General features: G+C 38.4%; 1 protein-coding gene across 6 annotated transcripts in view; it reads left to right on the forward strand.

The window, feature by feature from the left end:
* Wdr48 (WD repeat domain 48) overlaps positions 1-17,792 on the forward strand; it is a 43,824-nt gene that overhangs the window by 25,061 nt on the left and 971 nt on the right. For 2 of the 6 annotated variants that reach the window (XM_026401599.2, XM_026401603.2), the window contains 12 exons: positions 554-628; positions 1,510-1,612; positions 2,834-2,931; positions 3,327-3,416; positions 7,701-7,808; positions 8,121-8,217; positions 8,881-8,976; positions 11,193-11,298; positions 12,185-12,272; positions 14,581-14,657; positions 16,057-16,249; positions 16,864-17,744. In XM_026401599.2, coding sequence (XP_026257384.2) covers positions 554-628; positions 1,510-1,612; positions 2,834-2,931; positions 3,327-3,416; positions 7,701-7,808; positions 8,121-8,217; positions 8,881-8,976; positions 11,193-11,298; positions 12,185-12,272; positions 14,581-14,657; positions 16,057-16,249; positions 16,864-16,959 — 1,227 coding nt within the window. In that variant the 3' untranslated portion in view covers positions 16,960-17,744. Of the gene's footprint in view, positions 1-553; positions 629-1,509; positions 1,613-2,833; positions 2,932-3,326; positions 3,417-7,700; positions 7,809-8,120; positions 8,218-8,880; positions 8,977-11,192; positions 11,299-12,184; positions 12,273-14,580; positions 14,658-16,056; positions 16,250-16,863; positions 17,745-17,792 lie in introns of those variants that run through there. The other 4 variants (XM_026401602.2, XM_026401605.2, XM_026401601.2 and 1 more) reach the window with 3 other exon arrangements.

Consider the following 17,792-nt stretch of genomic DNA (forward strand, 5'->3'; position numbering starts at 1 on the left):
GGCTTGGGACCTGAGACAGGAGGATCACAAGTTCAAAGTCAGCCTCAGCAATAGCAAGGCACTAAGCAACTAAGTGAGACCCTGTCTCTCAATAAAAAAATACAAAATAGGGCTGGGGATGTGGCTCAGTAGTCAAATGCCCCTGAGTTCAATCCCTGTTACCCACCACCACCCCCAGGAAAAAAAATCAATGCATAAAAATCAGTTGAGCATCTATACGGTAACAGTGAACAATCTGAAAAGGAAATTCTGAAAACAAATCCATTTATAATTGTGCCAAAAGAATAAAATACTTAGAAATAAACCTAAAAAAAAAAATCTTTCAGCCGCTGTTTTCCTGAGAAGTTCCTCCTACTACACTTTTATAGGACTATGAATTCTTTTAGCAAAGAGACTCCTTATTCTGGTCATCTGAGCTTTTAATATGTCCCTTATGTAGTGAACTTCCAATTGTTAGAACAAATGAGTTGATATTTAATAATGTGTTAGCTGAGCCTGGCAGTTCATGACAGTCGACTTTCCTTGAAGCAATATTTTTGTGCCTTGTTTTCAGATGGAGCTTGATAGATCAGCTGATCCCCCTCCTGCAATCTGGGTTGCAACAACTAAGTCTACAGTAAATAAATGGGTAAGTGAGCCACTGAATTCCTAGCAAAGGTTTGCAAATATTTGGTTTATTAACATGGACCTTCCAGATACCAGTAGCAAGTGCTTAATATGAACCTGACTTTTAGTATGTCTCTGAGTAGCGGCAAAAACCTGAAAGCCCCTATGAATGTAGGTGTGATCCTGAGGGTCATTCTAAAGTTAGTAGTCTAATCAAAACCATGATACCCTTGTCATGAGCCAGCATAAATGTCTGATGTGCTTAGAACAGGCTCTGTTGCCTGATAAAGCCAGCTTCCAGCCTCATAAAGCTGCATTGGAAAATAGGCCATCCAGGTACCAGCAAGGCAGATCCTCATCAAGATTCTTATCTTTCTACATCTTAAGAGAAAGCATAAAATTGTGCTTTCACATATATGTCCTTTTTTCTTCTTAGCATGAAGAACAGGTATAAAAATAGAATAACAGGGATAGAAGTCATCTAAAGTACTGTTAATTTGAAATCTTAAAGAAGATTTAAGTTTTCTTACATACCAGACTATTTGGAGATTACAAAGGAAAGGTTGTTTGTGTTTATTCCTGTTTATATTCAGGTCAAATTCCCTTTCAGAATACTTATAAAAATTTTTATTTATCTTGTCTAACTTTCCTTGTACCAATTTGTGATCAACATAATTTTGCCTGGAAGAGTATTCCTGCTTTCATGCCTAGTTTTTTCTCCGATAAGATGATATTCCCTCTTTAATATTTATTTTTTAATGATGGTACTGTGACTAAATATTTTTTGGTAGCTGTTCTAGTTGTTGAAATTTTCTAATTTGCTTGTTTTTTAGATTTATTTTTCTTAGACTGGCAAAGCATGTAAAACAGAAAATGATTAAACAACAAATTTTGTTCCTTTAGACATTGAAGGGAATTCATAATTTTAGAGCCTCGGGAGATTATGACAACGACTGTACAAATCCTATAACTCCCCTTTGTACACAGCCTGACCAGGTTATTAAAGGTGAGTAGGAAACTGAAAGGTATCATACTTTTTATTGAAGTTAATGATAGTTACTAAAAGATTGACAAGAACAAAGGTAATGATCTTTCTATAAATTTAATTTTGATGAACACAAAAGACTATTAATGTATGGGTTTATTTTTGAGTTATTTTTAAAAATGCTACTTAGTGACTAAAAATGGGTGTTTTGAATTTTATTAACATGTATTAATAGTACATATTAATGGGGCTTAGTGTGGTAATACATGAATACAGCAAGCACTAATCAAATCCAGCTTCCCTTTATCCACTATCATTTGCCCCTTCCCAGCCTCTAATAATCACTATTTTATATTTGGGGTCACCTTTTTTTTTGTTTTTTAAACTTCCATATGTAAGAGAGAACATGAAATACTTGTACCTGTGTCTGAATTACTTCATTTACCCTAATGTCCTCCAGTTCCATTAATTTTGCTGCAAATAATAGAATTTCATTCTTTATGACTGAATGATATTCCATTGTATGTGTGTGTATGTGTACATCTACAGCATACCAGAGAGATAACCTGAATGCCCATGTTTATGGCAGCACTATTCTTGAGTTAATTTTTAGGTCCAGCAGCAGAATAGCTCGGGTAAAACAGAAGCCTCTCTGAAAAGTGTATAGGGTTTAATGTGTTCTTTTGGCACAAGTCAGAAAAGACATATGTAGCCCTCAAATTCTACATACTTCATCTGGTTGTGGCAAAAAGCAGAATATGTTTAATGTGTTAGAGCTTGGGATTAGAATCCTAGGCAACACATTTCTCTTTTGTTTCTAGATGTTTGAGCTTCTGCCTTTAGAGTAGGGTATCCCTGCAGGAAGTGAAAGAGAGAGGGAGATGGGGACCAATTCAGAGATGACCTCTCATTATTTGAACTTTACTTGTGAATAAAACTGTTGGCTCTCAAAATTCTACAGTGGTAGTAAATAGCCCCATGAAGTGAAGAGCTCTTTAATCTATATTCTGTTATTAAATCAGACAATTTTTTCTTTGTTTATAAATTCAAATAATGAAACATAAGTAATTGATTGACCTTAAGTACCTTGGGTATATTATATAATCTTCGGACTTGACTTCTCCTTTTGATAGCTCATACGGTTAATGTTTCTATTATATGCCAATTAATAATTACTGCCATAGTGTGAATTTAATTATGAAAGGATTGTCTCACTAATTGTGTTTTTTTTTTCCCCTTTAGGGGGTGCAAGTATTATTCAGTGCCACATTCTTAATGATAAGAGACATATATTAACCAAAGATACCAATAATAATGTGGCATATTGGGATGTATTGAAGGTACGTATCTTTTTTGGATTAAATATAGCTTGTTGTTTCATGTTCCCCCTTTATATTTCCTTTTACATACATGATAATTAAGATAAAATTATTTAGGAGTGGATTCTTAATATGTATTAGATAAGGTGATAGTTTATCTTTTTAAGCACCTAAATTGTTTGAAAAGAACCATTTTCTCTGATTAGTGTATTAGTATCCATGCTGTCTACCTAAAAATGAACACATTTGAAGTTTTTCATTGTTTACACTGTTGATTTTTTTGGCTGGACAGTTCCTTGGTGTGAGAGAAAGCTGTCATGTGAACTGCAGAAGGTTTAGCAGTATCCCTAGCCTCTGCCCACTAAATGCCAGTATTTCTACCCCATTCAAGTTGTGACAGCCAAACTTATCTCCAGATATTACCAAATGTTTGGAGAGATGTTTGGGGAGAAGGAGGAAGAAGGATACAAAATAACCTCAGGTTAACACCCACTGGGGTGCACAAAGTAAGTTTGACTCTTTCTTTAGATTTATAACCATTATTGTGGGTGGCAGTTGCAATCCTGGGTCACATTGTCCTCAGCCTTTGGGATAGTTGAAGTGCATTAAGCTGTTCACCCACATTCTAAACAGCACTGAAGAATTGGTAGACAGATTGAAATTGATTTCCTTTGAAAATTCTGCCAAGTGTCCCTTCTTAGGGTTCTTGGTATATTTGTTCAACAGATATTTCCTGGATTGAGTGAATAGTGTGGGTAAACAATTATGTTTGAGGGCCATAAATGATGGAAAAGGGTAGGAGGGACTAAAGAAATGAAATGTGAAAACCTTAAAGAATAAACAGATTATTCAATAGCCTATGAACAAGGCAGTTACAGCTGGATAAGTCAGCAGAGCATCATGGTGGGGAAAGCATTTGAACAAGGGCTTAAAGATGTCCTGAAGATGGCATATGGAGGTAGGGAATTTCAAGAAGTGGAGGGAATAACAGAGGTATTGGTTAGGGGAGGCACATGCTTTATTTAGATCAAGATAAACAGTTTTGTTTATAAGGGAGTGGTGGAGGTATAAGGATAAAATGTGACACTTAAGTCATTTCCCAAAGAGTCTTAAGTTGCAGGTCCTGGAGTTGACCTTTCTCTGGTACTCCCTAAAGAATCTAGATAATTTTAGAGCAAGAAAATATCAAGTTCAGAGTAGTAGTTGTATATGTAATAGGAAACTGTCAGCCAGAAGATGGTTGTCTTAAGCATATGATTTTACAATCTAAGGGGAGACAGGTTTTGTGTATATTGTAAAGGAAGAATTGAAAAGACCTAATGTTTTGGTTAAGCTCTTTGTCAATAGGATGAATGAGAGATTCAGTCAAGTTAATTTCATGATCTAAAGAATAAGATAAGCAGGTTTCTCTGTGGGAAAAAGTAACTTGCCTCTGAATAGAATAGAATTTTTGGCCTGATCATTGCTTTTCCTTCCTGTAGGGCAGCTATGTGGGAGTTCATTACGAAACAGTTGCTGGGTGAAATGCCTTCTGAACAAGAGGCCTTAGTTACTTGACTGGAAAGTTTAATTGAGGCAGGCACTAAAGGTCTGATCTGGTTTTCTCTATGGTAGATAGATGCTTTTCAGAAAGATAGAGTTGTATCTTTATTTCAAAGGGGTCCCATGGTGATTAGGAGGATCCAAGGCTTCCCTAAGAAACTCATCAGCAGAATTTTTTATTCCTCTCTTTGTTAGTCCACATGGCCTGAGTTCTGTCTTATGGCTGGACATTGCCTCATGCTGCCCAGCACCTAATTGTTTTCCAAACACCTAAGAGAATCTGATCAGACAAGCTGCTCTTTGAGAGGACCCATCCATTTTCTGCCTATGGGTCTATTACCAACTCTTGGTCTTGTTAGCTGATGCCTAAGTAGGGTCTTGCTATGTGAGTAGGAGAAAGTTCTACTTAGATGGGTACCTGAGCTAGCATGCACCATGGTGGCATTTCTATGTGCCTTATAGTTTCCTACGTCCAGATACTACACCTAGGAGTTTTGATGTCAAATGATGGGATGTAATAAGCATGACATTAAACAGTGAAGGGAAGTTAAGAGTGTTTAGGAACAATAGAGCTGCCTTCTACTCTTGACTCTGCCAGCTACTAGCCAAGCGATCTATAGAATATGCTGAACTTCTCTAAACCTAGGTCTCCATTCCTAAAATGTGGAGGTTACCTATTTCTTGGTGATGTCAAGGGGATGTTCAGGAATTTTTTTATTTATTACGGTGCCTTGCATATACTACTTTAGGAGACTGTTGCACAAATACAGGTGAAAGGTGGTATTTGTCTAGACTGGGGTGGAAATAAGGGGGATGCAAAGAATGAGGCAGTTTGGAGGAAAGGGGGAAGCAGGGAAGCAGGATGAGTCGGATTGAACAGTTTGGTGAGTGAGTGGAAGTGATATTGGGAATATAAGATGGAAAATGGATTGAGGAGAGAGAGTGACATGCTGAGAAAGAGGGTGGATTTGAGTGTATGAGAGCTGGGTGGAAGTGTCTGGTGGGCAGACAGCTGTACAATCTAATGTGTAGGTTAAAGAACTGAGCTGGATTAACAGTTCAGCAGTTAGCAGCTTGTAGATTGCAATTGCTGTCATAGGAAATGCAGGAGTTTCCAAGAGCTATGACTAGACTGATTAGAGAATAATTCAGTTATCACTCTTGTCAGGAATGTTGGAAAAAGGAAGCACAGAGATGTGTGATGAAAGGGGATAAGAAGACCCAGTAGCAGCTTGAGAACATGGAATATTTCAGAAAGGAACTTGTAACCACAAGTTGCATCAGCCAGCTGAGAGTTCATTTAAGATAAAGACACTAACATGCATGTTAATTTAACCAATAAAAGGGATAGTCTTGGGGAAGTCTTACAGGCACAAGCCAGATGGAATGGGTTCAGTAATAATTGGTAGATAAAGAAAGGGGAATCTGAAGAGAAATAATCTTCGAAGAAATTTGAGTTTGCAGGGAATGGGGATACAAGAAGAGGCAATAGCTAGAGGATTAGGAATAAGAGGGCCAAGAGAATGTTTTGTTTGTTTAGGGTTTTTGGTGTTTGGGAATTTTTAAGATGGAACAATTAATGCATGTTTCACTACTCATGGGGAGAAGCCGGTGGACACATAAGGTCCCAAGAAACAAGAGGTGAAGAAAATCAGAGCACACCCAGAATGGACATAGTTTTCTTTGCACCAACAAGAATGGTACCAGAAAGTAAAGGCAATTCTGTCAAGATTCTTCTTTTTTTGAGAAGAAGTTAGAGGCATTTGGGCTTAGAGATGTGGGGGAAGTGGAAAGGTCTGAGATAGGGTGATAGTAGAGATTTGACAAACTTATATGGAGAACTGACTTTGGAAACAGAACAAAAATCCCAGGTAGTAATAAGGATCCAGTTAAGGTTGGCGACTGTGGATTTATAATGGCAATATGATCAGGGAATTGAGAGGCCAACATGTCATATGCACTATCCATGTACATGTTGATATTGCCAAGATGAAGGCAAGAACTTGAGATGGACTGGAGAACAGCAAGCCAGGGCTCGAGTCTCCAGTGAATGAGACTGGCCATGGTGGTGCTAGAGGAAGCAAGGGAAAGTTATTCAGTTGACTACAACTAAATGTCATAGGAATCAGATAAATAGTAGTGTTTTACATGACGATGGTGAAGTAAGGGTCTCCGTGTGGCCCTGGGGAGTAGTGGAATGCGGAGAGTAAGTACAGTCTCCCTCTGAGAAGATGATTGATGAAGTGGGACCCTCAGCAAAAAAAAACACAAGTTGTTGCTGAGTGGCAGAGATAAAGGGAACATTCCAACATGGTTCAGAATTGAAGTGAGCTATATCTGGAAATGCCTCTTGGCAACAGAGGAAGTTAAGGGGATGCTTTGGGGAGCATACCTATTTAAGATAAGGAATAGGGAAGGACTGTAATGGTCAAGAAAGAGAAACTTCAAAATTACTGCCTCTGTTAGCTGTTTTCTGAAGGTAACTTCAAAGTTCTTTTAAAGCACTTTTAGTAACTTATTTTGGATTTCTTTTCTTTACTTTCATTTGATATTGCTTCCAGATAAGTGGTGGTATGTTATATTAGTGTCAGAAAAAATTAAATTACCTCCCCCCACCACGATAAAAGAATATTTTCAGGATCTTTTTTTGGAGTAGGAGGTTGTGCCAGGGATTGAACTCAGGGGCACTCAACCACCAAGCCACATCCTCAGTCCTATTTTGTATTTTACTTAGAAACAGGGTCTCACTGAGTCGCTTAGTGCTTTCCTTTTTGCTGTGGCTGGCTTTGAACTCATGATCCTTCTGCCTCAACCTCCTAAGCAATTGAGATGACAGGTGTGCGCCACTGCACCTGGCTTATTTTGTGGGTTGTTTTTTTTTTTTTTTTTTTTTTTTTTTTTTTTTTTTTTTTTTAATATTTATTTATTTATTTATTTATTTATTTTTATGTGGTGCTGAGGATCGAACCCAGTGCCTTACCTATGCAAGGCAAGTGTTCACCACTGAGCCACAGCCCAAGCCCTACTTTATGGGTTTTTAAATTAAAATTTTTAATAGCAGCAGATAGTTATTTAAAGGAAATTGCCTTGAGATTCAAAAACAACTGATGCATTCTTTTCAAATTATATTTTGGAGTCTATTTCATTTATATAAATGTGAAAAATTGTAAATTTTTGAGTAGTAATGTAAGAATCAAATCAATTCATCACTTAACATTGATTATTATACTTTATTTTTTAATGTATAGGCATGCAAAGTTGAAGATCTGGGAAAAGTCGATTTTGAAGATGAAATTAAGAAAAGATTTAAAATGGTATATGTGCCAAATTGGTTCTCTGTAGACTTAAAAACAGGGGTAAGTTAATTATGGCTCTTTGTGTAATTTGAGACAGTTGGAGATTTCTAAATAACTCATAATTATTCTTAGAGTTTTGTATTTTTAAAAGTGAGAAAAGAATTTTTCATATTAATACTTACAAATTGCATTTTAAATGCCTTTGGTATCTCAGTAAACTAAATTGTAGTGTTGTTGAAGCACAAATACATTTTGATTCTTGAATCTATGGCTTAGCACTTTAGTCAACTAGTACAAATAAATAAAGGTTTAGAGACTTATTTGAAGAATATATTCAAGTGGAATGGGATGATCAGTTTTTTCTTTTGACAGATGCTGACTATTACTTTGGATGAGAGTGACTGTTTTGCTGCTTGGGTTTCTGCAAAAGATGCTGGTTTCAGCAGCCCTGATGGGTCAGATCCAAAATGTGAGTTAAGTGCCTTTCCTTCTCTTTCTCCTTCCATAGGAGAAAGTACATCTGTGTTGTTTTTGCTATCTATTTGTCTTTGTACAGAGTCCCTTATGTTTTATCAGTTATGGTATGTAGAAATAGAGGTAGAAATATAGACATAGATGCTTAATGTGTGTAGATACAGTTTTAGCAGCTTCATATGGAATTAGCCCTTTAAAGAATGTGATTCTTATTTTCATTTGTTTTTGAAGAGTGGCTACTTAGAATAACCATGTAAAGTATTTGTCCTATGTCATCATTACTTTAAAATTTTTTTTTTTTTTTTTTTTGCTATCAGGGATTGAACTCAGGGGCACTCGGCCACTGAGCCACATCCCCAACCCTATTTTGTATTTTATTTAGAGACAGGTCTCACTGAGTTGCTAAGCACCTCGCCATTGCTGAGACTGGCTTTGAACTCGTGATCCTCCTGTCTCAGCCTCCCGAGCTGCTGGGATTATAGGCGTGCACCACCATGCCTGCTATAAACATTTTAAGATAAAATTTTAACAGGTTTGACAAATACTTAAGTCTCGATTTTAAATATCATGGGTATTGGTTTAAGAATTCAACATCAGAATATTTTTATTTCTTCTATTTCTAGGTTATAACTAATTAATTCTCTTAACTTTTTTGCAGTGAACTTGGGAGGACTTTTACTCCAGGCACTCCTAGAATATTGGCCTAGAACACATGTGAATCCAATGGATGAAGAAGAAAATGAAGTAAACCATGGTTAGTGTTTTTATATTTAGAAAATTGATTAAGAGTTACTCAGGACCAAAGGTACTTAAACTATTTGCTAAAATGTGACATAATAAATATTTGTGGTAAGCCCAAATAATTGTCTTCCCTTCTGCATCTTAAAGTGGGAGTGTCCATCCAGTCTTAGCTGAGACTGAGATTACAAGAGAGCAGACCACTGTTTGGTGTGGCTTTTTATGAGTGAGACTGCCCAAGATAGGTAAAATTGTAATACCCACTACGCATGCAAGTGAAATTTGCCTTAAAACTACCCACCTTAGCAAGCTTATTCCACAAATATTCCTCAGAATGTATGTGACCTGAATCTACCACCCAGATAGCGAATTAACTATACCAGAAAGCCAGCGTTGTTATTGCATAGTCCTACTTCACATTGGTGTGAAATGTTGGTACTTAGCCTGATGATTACCTGATTTTGACTCAGATAGCATTCTAATTCAGAAGCAGTAAGGTAAGTGTGTATGTGTGAAGAATTGATGTCATGAAGTACATTCAAAAGGCATGTATGCCGCAGACAATGGCAATAACTTTTTGTGGGCAGCAGAAGAGAATGTATTTTGAAGGTATGCAATTTGGTTAAAGGAAGGGGAAAGAAAGAACAAACTTAGAATTTCACATGTCACGTGTAACTGCAGCTGTTTGAGGAGTCTCTAAGTCCCAGCTCCTGAGGGTGACTCTGCTGATGCCTCTCACCAACCACCAGGAATAAGCAGCAATGGCAATGGCGAGCACCACTTTTCATGAACTTCATTCTGGCCTACAGATTGATCCATAGTGATTTGTGCAATTTAAATTTCTCAGGGTGATGACATGCTTCATCTTCTCTCAAAACCAGTCTGCAACCAGCAGCTCAGGAGGCCAAGACAGAAGGATCGTGAGTTCAAAACCAGCCTCCGCAAAAGCTAGACACTAAACAACTCAGTGAGACCCTCTCTCTAAATAAAATACAAAATAGGGCTGGGGATGTGGCTCAGTGGTCGAGTGCCCCTGAGTTCAATCCCTGGTACCAAAAACAAAACAAAACAACAACAACAAAAAAAAACCAGACTACCAGTCTGCAGGTGTCTCTTTCAGAGAGCTCACTAACCCATCATGGAGTCTTTTTTTTTTTACTTCACTTGGCCCACTTCTCTCCCTGTCATAATTGTACCATGAACTGGAAGCCAGGCAAACTAATGGAAGATCTTTTCTACAGAGGGTCAAGAAAACTAGGTTCTGGTGTGAGCTCTGCCACTTGTCAACTGTGCAGCTCTGAGCAGGTTATTTCTAGTTAGGATTATCTCAGAGGCTCAAATAAACTGTGAGGATTAAGCAATCAAAAAACAGTACTTCTTGGATCCAGGCTGTAGGTGGAGCAGTAAGGAAGAAATCACCAAAACACCCTACACCATTCTTAGGATCAAGCTGTCATGTTAAAGGCAGGGCAAAGCCTGCCCACCTCCTCTTCCAGAGCTCAGGTCACTACACACTCCACCTGTCTTGGAATCTCCTGTGACACCTGCATCCTGCTCAGTGGATATGTTGGCATTATTTGGAAATTGCATTGTGAACAGCTTGAGTGTTCAGAGGCCGTTAGCAAGTTGGCAGGGGGCTTAATAAAGATAAATGGGTATGGTGGACTCTGTCCTTCCGGGCCTGATGTTCTGGTAGGATGGAGAGCTACATACTAGAGCATTTTGTGATGAGAGAAGTTGCAGAATGCTATAGGATTTCAGAAGGTGAGATTGCTTCCAATTTTATTCAGAGTCATGTTCATGAAAGAGAGACTTCTGCCATTCACTAGGGCTACCATTAAACATATTGTTTTTCCTTGTAGAAATTTTTCTGAGGTTGGTTTTCTACCAAATGCCAAAAAAACAAATACAGATCATTTATAAACAGAAGTCCTAGACTTCCTTGTGGCTGAAGTAGCTGGTTATGTTCAAAACAGAATCTCAAACATTAATCTCTGCTTTTATTAAAATCTTGCAGTATAGTCATTTCTCATGAGGTACAACACAAATTGTTTCTTATTTTCAGGAATTCAACTTTTGTTTTTGACCTTTATTTGTAATTCTGACTGGGTTAAAGGACTTTTGACTCTAAAAATCTTACTGTGTTTGAAGCCCGTGGAAGTAAGAGGCTTTGAGTCTGTGTTTCTAGCATTGCTAACTCTGGATAATGACACAATCTGCATCTTTTCCTAGTAAATGGGGAGCAGGAGAACCGAGTGCAGAAGGGAAATGGATATTTTCAAGTACCACCACACACACCTGTGATCTTTGGTGAAGCTGGAGGCCGCACGTTGTTCAGGTATGGGTAAAGAAGGACCAGAGGCCTTGCCTGAGAGAGCATCCCTTTTGCTAAGACTATTGACTCAGATGGGTGTCAGAAGTTACTTATTACTAACTTCTAGGAATGTCAGGAATTTAGAAGTTTTTCCACTTTCATGAGATAGTTAACCATCTGATGCCATCAGACTACATTCTGTCTGAGGTGGCCTCTGGTGTTGGGACCAGGTAGATATCCTGCCCCCAGGCAGCACCTCTGGTGATTTCTGCAGGAAATTCTTACTTTGCCAGTATGACTGCCAGGGTCAGGGAACCTATGGCATCACCACATGTCACTGCCCATAGGAGAGCATCAGAGTAGACCAGGCAAGGAATGCTGGGCGGCTCTAGAACTGATGTGCCCAGCACTGGCCTACCCTGGGGTGCCAAGCAGTCCTTTGTGAGGCCCTTCAGGTTACCAGCAGGACTGTGGTGGAACCAAATGCAAGAGTTCGCTAGTCCTCTCTGGGTCCCAGAAGTAAGAATGCTAATCTTGCCCTTGAGCCTTGCATTCTCTCCCTTTATGGTGGTTTCTTGAAAGTGATCACCAAAAATATCCTGCCTATGAAGACCTGTGGCACTGGCACAGGCCCTTTCTTGAGTGCTTTGCTTCACTGTTTTCTTATTGTGCCCCAAGGACTTAGAGACGCAGCTATAGTGTATGCCTGGCCTCAGGCGCAGAGGGCCTGGGGTTCAAGCCAGTGCCCAGGTTCACTGAGTCCTGTGCCTGCTGCGCTTCATTTCCTCAGCTGTCAAGTAGGGATCATCCTCAGTGAGATCTAGGCAGGTTCCTCCCTCTAATGTTGATTAGTATTGATCATGTCATCTGTGCTTGTTTTGTTACTCACTACCTAATGGGTTGTGTTTAGGCTGCTCTGCCGAGATTCCGGGGGTGAGACTGAGTCGATGCTTCTCAATGAGACAGTACCACAATGGGTAATTGACATCACTGTGGATGTAAGTGTCCTCTACTCGAACCTTGCCCTTTTATTTTTTTCCAATTCATAAAAATAAGAACTGCTTTAGACAATGTGATCTTAAATTTAATAAAAGCTAGATTTCCAAGTGGAATTCCATCTGCTTCCTTACCATTCCAAAGTTGCAGAAGTAGTATTGATAATTATTTATTTCTGTTTTTATTGGATTTTAATTATAACAATATATGCTTATTTAACAAAATATTAAATGAATGAAGTGAAATGCCTGTCTCTTCTCCCCTCACTCCTCGCCATTCACTTCCTATTTTTTCCTCCCAAAGGTAACAAGTGTTAATAGGTTAATGTAGAGCTTTCAGTACTTTTGTTTCATTGCATACACAAGTATATATTATTTGTGTGCATATATGTGTGTATAGTTCATTTTATTTTGCACAGAATATCTTTTAAAACTGTTCTGCAACTTTTTTCACTTAAAAATGTATCATGAACATATTTTCATGTCTGTACTTACGGATCGTTCCCTTTTGATGACTGCATAGTATTCCATTGTGTAAATGTACCATAATTTACTTAATCAGTCCCCTATTAATGGACATTTGGGTTGTTTCCAATGTTTTCTATTACAAACAGTGCTGCAGTGAACATCCTTGTACATATATCTTTGTGTACTTTTTAGGATAAATTCCTAGAAGTGGAATTGCTGGATCAAAGGGTATGCACATTTTAAATTTTGATAGATATTGCCAAATTGCCCTCCACAAAGGCTGTACCAGTTTACACTCTCACAAACAACATATAAACATCTGTTTCTCCACACCGATACCAACACTGGATATTTTTAATCTTTGCTATAAGATAGGCAAATACCTTATTTTTTTAAGGCAGGTTTTTTTTTGTTTGTTTGTTTTGTTTTTTAATTTTATAGTGAGGTTAAGCATCTTTTCATATTGGCCATTTGTATTTCTTCTGTGAATTGGCTGTTGTATTCTTTACTCATTTTTCTGTTGGGTTATTTGTCTTTCTTATTGATCTATAGTTCTTTATATTGAATATTAACCCTTTGACTATTCTTTATATCTCTCAGCTAAACTTTCACTTTGTTCATGGTGTCTTTTGCTGGGTGAAAAGTTCTAATTTTTATAAAATCAGTCCCTCATGGCTGAGTATTGTGTCTTGTTCAAGTATTTCCCACTCCAGAATAGCAAAAAAATATTCTCCTGTATTCTTCTAGTACCTTTATGATAATTTCTTTTATGTCTAGATCTTTAATCTGTTAGAATTTATTCTTCTGTTTAGTGTGTGGTAAGATTCTTTTTGCACAGGTATAGCCGGTGTGCTAGCACAATTTATTGAATAATCTATTCTTTTCCTACTAATTTGAAATGCTATCTTTATTGTGCACTAAATTTCTATATACACCTGGGTCTGTTTCTGAGACTCTCTGATGTACTGTTAACCTATTTTGTACATTCCTAAGCCATATGAAAAGGAATTTAATCTCTAGAACCTTTAGAAATTTGCTTTGTCCCAGATACACCCCAAGAACTTAAAGCCACTGTGACACCTGATGGCTATGCTGTGGTCTTCTTTATGTCCGAGCTGTCCACACACCACTCCTTCCTTTGAGTGTAAAACTCAGCCGGTTTGCATTACTGCCTGTAGGCCTGTGGCGCAAATCTGAGAGGACACATCCAGACACTATGACAGAGAAGCTCGGAGGGGATTAATACCCCAAGAAAAGATGACCAGGTGGTTTTATCCTTCATTTACCATGAGGGTTATTTCACGGTAGATGCCCAGGTTGTTGGCCGCGTTTCCACTCTTTCCCAGCCCTCACCATGATGTCGAGGGAGAGGCAGCGGGAGGGCCTTACTGCCATTTCAGTTGAGTGATGGGCCCCCACCCGCATAAGTCTGGCTTGGCTCAGAGGTGAATGTTGTGGGGTTTTATTAAGACACTTAAGTTTCTTTAGGTATTAGCCCAGTATTTTAATATAGAGTTAAGGTTTTAGTTTATATGTTTAAAAAATTAAAGTTTGTTTTCCTTTAATACCTGTACTATTATTTAAGATGAGCCATGCTACAAGTTCATATTGCCACTAATATTCCATATAATTTGCCTTCACATATCTTTTATTACAAAACTAAATGTAATTTTTTTTCTGATAAATTTTCTGTAAGGCTGACATAGTTTAATAGTTTATTATAAGTTAGATAGTCACTTTTCATTGTAAAATAATTATTTGTAAATCATATTTTCCTATTGACAGCATTTTAGTTTATCAGCTAATGGAAACTATTATACCTTTTTTAATTTTACTATTTCAGAAAAATATGCCCAAATTCAACAAAATTCCTTTCTACCTCCAACCTCATGCATCTTCAGGAGCAAAAACCTTAAAAAAGTAAGTAAATGTAGGCCCATGTGGTTCCTTGATCATTAGATAATTGATGGAGAGAATTCCTTTTTCTGATGATTGCTTTATAGCACAGGAAGCAAGGACTAGGTCTAAGGCTGGTTTATCATGTTGATGGATTTTGTTTTGCCAAAATCCAGTTTAGTACCCAACCTGTGTATATTAACTGCTGTTGTAAATACAAAAGGAATAATGAGAGTGGGGGAAAGAAATGAGTTTTTGACTGGAGCTTTCCAGAAAGTCTTCTTGAAGAACCTGGGATTTGAGCTGGACTTGTAAGGGTGGGTAGAACTTCAAAAGACAGTGCAGGGCACAGCTCATTCAGACACATGGGAGCAAGAGCATGCTCAAGATTTTGGAAAGTGGTGTTTGAGAACTCATGTACTCTGGTACATGAGCATAGGCTGGAGTGGTAGCAGGGGGTTCTAGGAGGTAAATTAGAAAGGTGAGGTTTCCTCAGCAGTGAATTTGAATGCCAAGCCATAGAGCATATAGTGACCAAACACCAGAAATATCTGAGAAGACATGAAAGGTAACTTAGGGAGAAGCTCAAAGCAAGATGACCCAAGAGAAGAATTTTAGTAGTCTGAGAATGAGACACTGAACTTGGAACACTGTGTATACCCTAGGAAGTAAAATCAATTAGATTACTAAAAACTGTTTTATTACAAAGATTTTAAAACTTCCACAAAGAGAATAGAATAATGAGTATCCAGTGACCCATCAGACAGCTTCAGTAATTATCAATATTTGGCTAAACATCTTGCTCACCTATACTTCTACCTACCTTTCCAGCCATCTCCCTCCACACAGACACACTGGATTATTTTAAAGCATGTCCTGGACATCACTTCAGATAGATTGAATGACTGAAGTTCCAGATGGCTTTTACAGTTGAAACCTTAGCTACTCGGTTTAATGCCTGTTGACTTATGTCAAAGATAGGAAGTAGGTTTGGGGATGAAGGCACTGATGAGTCTGTTTTGGGACAGCCAACTGGAGATGCCCAGTCTCGAGGCTTGTGGTCTAGACTGAGGCATCATCTCCCTCAGGTGCTAGTTGAAGATGTGGCAGTGGGAAAGAGCCCAAGGAAAATTGAGCCCCAAGAGCACTGGGCTTTTCTGATTCTTTAATTTGCTTGTGCTTAGGGAGAAAATTTAAGGAAATAAAATCCAGAAGGTTGTTCTGCATGTTAAGTTTCAAGAATGTGCTTAATCTCATTTACCTACACATAATCTGTGCCTTTGGGACACTACAGAAAGTCTTTGACATTTCTAAAAATAGTGTAAGACAATGGTAAAAAAATATTGATTTATGTTTCTGTGGTATGTTTGAACAAAATCTCATGTTTTTTCTTGGTGTCACAATAGTCCATTACCTTTTACAGAGATAGATTGTCTGCTAGTGACATGCTCCAAGTCCGGAAAGTAATGGAACATGTTTATGAGAAAATCATCAACCTGGATAATGAGTCTCAAACCACTAGTTCTTCTAATAATGAAAAACCAGGAGAACAGGAAAAAGAAGAGGATATCGCTGTGTTGGCAGAGGAGAAAATTGAACTTTTATGCCAGGACCAGGTAAACAAACTTGAGGACCATAGCCCTATTTCTTTTCTAGTGCTGGTACTCAGAAAGTTACATAACTGTGGTGTGATTGTAGTCCCCAAATCTCTTGGGGAGTTCTGCTTATACAGAAGCTCTAAGCTCTGGGTCTCCCCTACCTGTGTGTGTGTGTGTCCCTTCCAGAGGGGTTCTTCAGCCCAACCTAAAGCTCCTGTTTCCCCTGATGGTTTTTAGTAAAGGGACACAGATTTAAAAACACATGTAGACAAATGTGAATATGCGAATAGCTTTTTTTCTGATGAGCAAAAAAAGTTGTCTTGATTTGCAAAGCAACATCTGTTGTGTTAGTTAAGATGTGCAGTGGAGATGGATGGAGAAATGGTGGTACTGTTTTAAATCGAGATGCACTGAAGGTACTTCTTCAGCGGAAGGGCTGAAAAGTATTCTGGCAGAGTTACAAAAGATACACATCTGTGCCCAGGTTCCCGGCTGCATGCATGAAAGCTGTACCAACAGGCATGGGGTAGGAGTAAACAAGCTGTGCCCTCTGGTTGCAAGTCCCTCAGTAAAGGATGAAGGTTTTAGATATTAGAGACTTTGAAATCTTTAATGTATTTTTTGCTATTCAGGTTTTGGATCCAAATATGGACCTTCGAACAGTGAAACACTTCATATGGAAAAGTGGTGGTGATCTCACCCTCCATTACCGTCAGAAGTCCACGTGAAGGGTGGGCCTATGCTCCTGGGTATTCATTTACTACCTTCCTCTATGGCCCCAAGAGTAGTCCTAGGAAGCCCACTGATCCCCAATGGGAGCAAGACTTCTAATGGCCAATTTGGTATGGACCGAGATTATCTTTCAATTGAAGTGACTAATTGAGATGTAATATAGAAACCAGTCTCTACGTGTAGATTAAGCTGCCCCCAGGGAAGCAGAGTGCGAGAGCAGAAGAGCCCCAGGCAGACTCTGTCCTGAGAACTGATGACAGGCCAGTGCAGACTTTGCTTCCTCTTTTTCTTTCAAGGGACCTTATCTTTGTCTGTTAGCACTTGTTATAGAACATCCGTAGGGCCACATCTGTCACTGTGTTTCAATTTCAAACCCACAAGCTCTGTAGCTTTTCTAAGAGTACATTCCATTCATGCAGTACCTATGAAGGCTTTTTCCAAGTTTGTCATAGAAAGAAAATCTAATTGTTTTCACCGTTTGAAAGTTATTTTTAATGGGAATTTGCTGTTGCACAATTCGAGAGCCAGCCCACTTCATAATAAATAACTGATGTTGGGCTCATTTTTAATATTGCATCTCAGATGTGTTCTTGTAGTAGAGCTATTGAAGTTCCAGGTGCTGGAATTAACGCAGCCTCTGGGAGGCGCGACTGTTCGCACCTTCCTCCAGTGTGCAGCTTTATTCATGGGCAAAGCAACTGAGACCACAGCTTCCTGCTCTGGGTGAACAGCTTGACACCATCAAAACAAGACCATGATGAAATTTTAATTTCATTCAGATGCTACCTAAAATTTATGTCACAGTAAAGGGATATCATAGTTAGTTTGA

The sequence above is a fragment of the Urocitellus parryii genome, chromosome 3, assembly GCF_045843805.1.
Source record: "Urocitellus parryii isolate mUroPar1 chromosome 3, mUroPar1.hap1, whole genome shotgun sequence".
NCBI lineage: Eukaryota > Metazoa > Chordata > Mammalia > Rodentia > Sciuridae > Urocitellus > Urocitellus parryii.